At 36.4% G+C, this 6,000-nt stretch overlaps 1 protein-coding gene across 5 annotated transcripts in view; it reads right to left on the bottom strand.

Annotated features, from left to right (window-relative positions):
- Positions 1-1,011: 1,011 nt before the first annotated feature.
- The window catches only part of FSIP1 (fibrous sheath interacting protein 1), a 70,344-nt gene continuing 65,355 nt past the window's right edge, over positions 1,012-6,000 (bottom strand). For 3 of the 5 annotated variants that reach the window (XM_063398794.1, XM_063398796.1, XM_063398795.1), the window contains exon 12: positions 4,176-4,751. In XM_063398794.1, coding sequence (XP_063254864.1) covers positions 4,176-4,751 — 576 coding nt within the window. Of the gene's footprint in view, positions 1,306-3,507; positions 3,531-4,175; positions 4,752-6,000 lie in introns of those variants that run through there. The other 2 variants (XM_063398797.1, XM_063398798.1) reach the window with 2 other exon arrangements.

Genomic DNA, 6,000 nt, shown 5'->3' with positions numbered 1-6,000 from the left:
TTAGATTAAAATCTGGGCCAATATATGCATTAATTTAAATATTCATATTAGATCAAGCAAACCCTATGCTTGACAGCCCATTATAGTTAATATTCTATCCATACATCTTTTCTTAGTGAGTGTTAAACGACTCTAGGTATAGGATCAGAGAAATAATTTGCCCTTTTAGGTCAAGTCACATGAGAGTTTGTCAGTGGGATAAATCTGTTGAATCTTCTCTGCTAAAGCATCTCTCTCCACTTAAAAAACTTCAAAAAAGAACCATATTTTTTTAATCATGTTTTCTTATTCTGACATCGCAGCACATGAAATGAAAAACTGACCATCAGCTGAGTAAATAATGCAAAAATCAGGAAAAAATACTAGTTAAAGATTAGACAATCAAAAACCTGTAATGAATTGTTACTACTCTCTCAAACCCAAACCAGCTGCATTACCCTCCCCCATCACTGTAAGGTTTCACAATTTAGTAACTCCTAGGGCAAACTTCTGAATGCCTCCACTTTTACTCCCACTAAGTCTTCACCAGGGGCTGCCATCCTTCCTCATTTAATCACATTTCTTAACTAGAAATATGAATGTTTGCTGTGTGGTTACCGTTTTCCCAGACAAGAATCAGGCAGACCTGAGCAGACTAGTGCTGATGTTCTGATCCAGCAGAGCACTTGTGCAATTTGAGCCTTTAACCAAACCAGGGGTCCAGCCAACAGACAGCCCCGGGGCAAAAAACTGAGTAATGGGATGCTTCACTGAGTCAGGACTCTGAGTCAGACAGGCTGCAAGCTCCAGCAAACTGCAGTGAGATAACAGAAGCCACGATTTAGCTAACTTTATGAAAAAGCTAGACTCTGTGTGTGTGTGCAAAGAAAAATGGAATTATTATATATATTTCACACCCTCTCTAATAAAGCCCCGAGAGTAAACACTAAACTTTTCAAATTTGGCTGCTTTTCTGCTTGTGTTTTTTACAAAGACGCCCATGTTTTTGATCAGACACACAGCTACACAGTATCTGTGTACATTTCTTTATTAGGCAGAACACTCCCAGGAAATTTAATGAAATGCAAGAGTTTATTTTGAAATCAAACTGCAACGATATATGATAATGGCAATAATAATTATCTCTAAAGAAAAAAATCAACTCATGGAACATTTTCAATTATGATAATTTATTCCCATCAGGTTGCTTGATATGATACTGTATCTGTGTAATAACACTGCTGGAGGTTTAGCTACACTTTCAGAACACAGTTGTGCAGAGAAGCATACTGTCCCTCTCCCCTCAAATTTCAATGTTCACATGATCTGAAAAAAAAGAAGAGAAAAAGGTGCTGAGCTGCTGCAAGCAGAACATTATTTGCAAGAGGAAAACATAACAATGGTTTGTGATACCACTTCTACTTAAAACTTAATATAGCCCCTCAAAATAGAGCTGGAAATAATTATTTACTGGCTCATACAACTCTGAGAAATAACAGCCTTTTCATATCTGCATGTGGGCAAGTCTGGATTCTGTTAACCTCAGTAAACATCATCTATGTTTACATACATATGAGCTGGGTATAGATTAGTGCTTCTTTCAAGAAACAGGAATTATTTATCTTTGAAGGCACACAAGAGTTTCCTTCATATATATATATATATGCATTATGCTAATAATTATACTTTCCTTAAAATATATACAATTTAATGTATTACAGTAAATCTACATCACAGACTACTGTACCATAAGGAATGCAAAACTGAAATTGTCCTATACCAGTTTCACACTATTTTATTTGCTTAACCAGCACTACAATGAATTTAAACCATATGTAGAGTGGGCAAGAAAATCAAACTACTAACAGAAGATTATGGTTACATATTTAAATGTCCTTCAGAATTAAGACAATAACAAAACTCAACTATACAAATATTTCTTCCAAATTAAATAACACCTGACATTTCTCATACCTTCATCTGCAGGTGTATTTGCCTTAAACTGGATTGCACTGGGATCTTCATTTCTTAATACAATTAGCACATTTAATCATGTCCGAACTAACAAGCAAATTCTCTACAGAATACGTTAAGCAAGTTTACAAATTTGATCAATAACACACCCTTTGGCCTATGTCCAGGACTAATTGCTTCAGACAGAACTGAGTTACCTTTGTAGAAAACAAATTAATTAGCTTCTTAGTAAAAAATGAAAAAAAAATCAGGAACTGAAAATTCAGAATACTTCCCCTCTCAAAAGAAGAATTGGTAGGCAATAACATCATAAAACTGAGATGCTTATTAACCATACAGATTTGAGTTCTGCATGACTAAACGTGCCTCATCATCTGTTTCAGTCACTATTGAAAACAGATAATCAAAATACCCCATTACATTACTCTGACACACATGATTTTGACTCAAAGATATTTAAATTATTATGTGATAAATGTTAACACATCCACCTTGCAGACTTCTACAGTGATATGTCCCATATGGAAATTCACTTAATAGTGAAAATCTCCTTCCTCTCCTGTGCAATAAAATTACCTCACAATGACTGTATCTACAGTTACCTGCTCACTTCACTGCCCCATGGTCACAGTGCACGGTGCTTTCCTTGATTTAACACATCCCCTCTAAAAACACGCTCATAATGGGAGGTGGTAGCTGGGGCTGGGTCACACTTGGCTCTGACCGTGCCACCTCTGTTCGGACTAAAGGAGAATTCTAACTCGAGTGAAGGCAGCAAGGTACTGAGTTTATCTCACTGTTGGTCGCCAAGGAAGCCTGGTGGTGTAGTATGTAACCATGTTACTCCTGCATGAGAGCAGGCTGCCCCTGGCAGAGGGCATCTCTGCGATGTTCCCCATGACCACCGCTGCCACCCTGCTCTCCTCTGGGCAGATCACCCCCTTCCCTCGCTCTGCTCCTCTGATGTCTGCATCTACATGAAGAGCAAAGACAGCTCATGAAGGTGGCTGATAAGTAATCTACCAGGAAAAAAAAAACCCAACCTTTTCTACAGGTACTATTTCTATTTTCTTCATGTAGAAGCTACCACATAAATCGCAAAAGGGGAAAATAGTGCAGGTAAGTATGGATATTGACTTTGTCTGGCAGTGTAAAAACAGCAATAACAAGACTTCCTGCACTATGACAAGCAGAATTACTTTGAAAAAATATTAACATTTCCCTCACTGTAGAAAGATTAAGTATAAACAATCAAAGAAAGTATCGCAATCATAATTACAAAATTACAACATAGAAGAGGGCTATTAGAATGTTTTTCTAAATTTCACATACAAATTACTGATGTATGTGAAAAAAACAGTTTGTCTAATTCCAGAACAGGTTACCAGTATAAAAAAGATTAATTGACAAATGTAGCAAAATGTATTGATTTCTAGTAAGATTGGATTGTAGCACTATAATCACAAGCTTCATACTGTCAAAACTTTTATGAAAAAAATGAAAGTTTCACCTGCCTAAAATCTGGCTTACTTGAATAGTTGGCCTTCCAGGAAGAGAACTGGTCTTAGGTTAAAAATCTAAATAAAGATTTAGATTACAATATCACTATGTAATTACATATAAGTAAAGAACATAAAAACAAGAGACATTTCTGCAATCTTTTTATAATACCAGACAGAGAGAAAATTTAATTTTTTGCTGGTTAAAGTCTATTCTTTCTTTTACCAAACTATGAGTAATTTAAAGAAATTGTTCAGTATTATCAGTTTTGGTATCTTATATGTGTAAATTTGAACCCCCTAAAAGCACTTTATTATCCTTAATATAGCCAGGTCATGTTTGTTCCTATATGACTGAGACTACCTTATTAAAAACTTTAATTAAACACTTGAATTTTCATGTGAATTTTTGTACCAGCTACTGCAAGAGTATTTTCTCTCCACAGAACAGTGAACATGACTTTCTGCTACCAAGAAGGTAATCCATATGTGTTTTCAACACTGTTTTCCAGCTGACAGAATTAATCAAGGAGTTTCATAAAACTCCTTGTCAATTATTTCAGGGTACAAATTTTAATGAACATTCTGTTATTTTGTGTGTATTACTTTTGGCACAGTTTTATGTTTTTTAAAAGAACATTCTTGTCCCACCATAATAATCAGTGTGTATTGGTGCATACCTTTGGTGAGAACCTGCTTAGGTTTTTCATTATAATCAAAAGCCTATTCTAAAGGGTTGTTAAGAGTCTCACCTCCTTTGGTTTGCAGTGGTATGCTGAGAATGTCAGCCTCTGTGGATGGCTCATTGTTCATGCTGATGCAATATAATGGTTCACCCAAGAAAGAAGGTTTCTTCAATCTTTTTGTGTTGAGTGCTCTTGACATAAAGTAACCTGCAGTAATACTCTTATCTTCCATCTTCTGTAAACCTTCTAGGTCATCAGGTTCCTCTGTTTGGGCCAGTGAATCCTTTGATAAATGACTACCAGCCAGTGCTTTGCTGATATAGTAGCCAGGGATTTTGCTCTCTGTATTAACACATAAGCTTTTGTCTTCGGGTCCAGCCTTTTCCTGAGCCATTAACATCCCTACAATATGGTCTTCAACTAACATTTTGGAAAGACTAGATGTGGAGTGAAGAGTGGAGTCTTGACTTGTGTAACAAGGGGGACTTAATCCAAAAGAAAGAGATTCCTGAGACTGTGGCATGGTAACGTTACTTATTGTTCTCTGAGGCTGCATACATTCTTCCAGAAGGGTCTTAAGCTGCTCTTCAGAGAGGCTCGTTTGTTCTTCAGTCTGAAAAAAAAAAAAGGCGAGAATTTCTTCTGTCAAAACATAATTAATGAAAAGCAGTGCCATAAAACAGCTTGAGAGATACACTGGCAGAATCCTTAAACAAATATCAATGTTTTTCAGTTCAAACTGAATTTAAATATGCATTTCCATAATCACAAAATTTATGCATCATCCTCACTAGGTTCTAGATAGATTCTGTGATGAAAGTTAGGAACGAAATCTGATGTCCACAAGGCACTGAGAGGCCTATGATTCTGCATAGTCTTCCATGAGATCTGACTGGATTTTAATTACCAGAGCATGTACTATTTCATATTTCTTGGTTTGCTGTGAATACACACACACTCTCTCTCTCTCTCTCTTTAAGATTTTAGTTATTGAAAGCAAAATAACACATTGCTAAATGACTGTTGGGGCAATGCAGCTGGGGTCAGAAATGGTTTTGGCAGCACACGCCCACAAAGACTGTCACATACTGACTGAAATATTCCCAGTCTCTCATGGTAGAAATGACACATAGTCTCTCTCTCAGCCATGTGACACAAAGCACATCAGTTACCCACCACAGCAAGCATGGCCCATGGCATGGGACAGAAAAAAGCTCCGTAGCTCCTGCAGGACAGTTTTAGTGCTTCCTTCAAGCTGTCACTGCTTGCATAGTTCACAGATGTATCTTTTCAGTTCATTTCTTATTCAGAGACTGGCACACTCTCATCATTTTTACTACACGGGTCTCCTTTATTGGACATTTCTTAAAATTTGATGTCACAGATAATGACTGATATTAGCAGGTTATAGTGAAGAATAGCAAAGGATATTTTGCTTAAAGAGGTTAGTAATAGGGAGTTACTTCCAGCTTTTACAAGCCTTAATGCTCCTGAAAACAGAGTAGCACAATATTCCCTGACAATTTCAAGATTATAATGATAAGGACAAAACTATTTTTAGATATGTGTAATACATTTGCCCATGAAATAGGAGCTATAGAAGATATCATAATATATATTAAAAATGTTGGAAATGCTATGCAACATTTAATAGAGAAAAATGCTTTTTACAATCAAAAGCTCAGTTTTACTCAACCTCCAAGACACAAAGGATCAGCTGACGCACTAATGAACCCTTAGGCTACAGTGATTTGGGTAAAACAAAAACTCTATTGATTGTGTAATGACTTCGACAGAGAACTTATATTGTGCTAGAGGATGGAGCTACTGTCATTTCAGAGGAGACATCAATATCAGATGTT

Source organism: Prinia subflava, chromosome 5 (assembly GCF_021018805.1).
Source record: "Prinia subflava isolate CZ2003 ecotype Zambia chromosome 5, Cam_Psub_1.2, whole genome shotgun sequence".
NCBI lineage: Eukaryota > Metazoa > Chordata > Aves > Passeriformes > Cisticolidae > Prinia > Prinia subflava.
The sequence above is the reverse complement of the archived record's forward strand: the minus strand, read 5'-3'. Positions and strand labels throughout refer to the sequence as shown.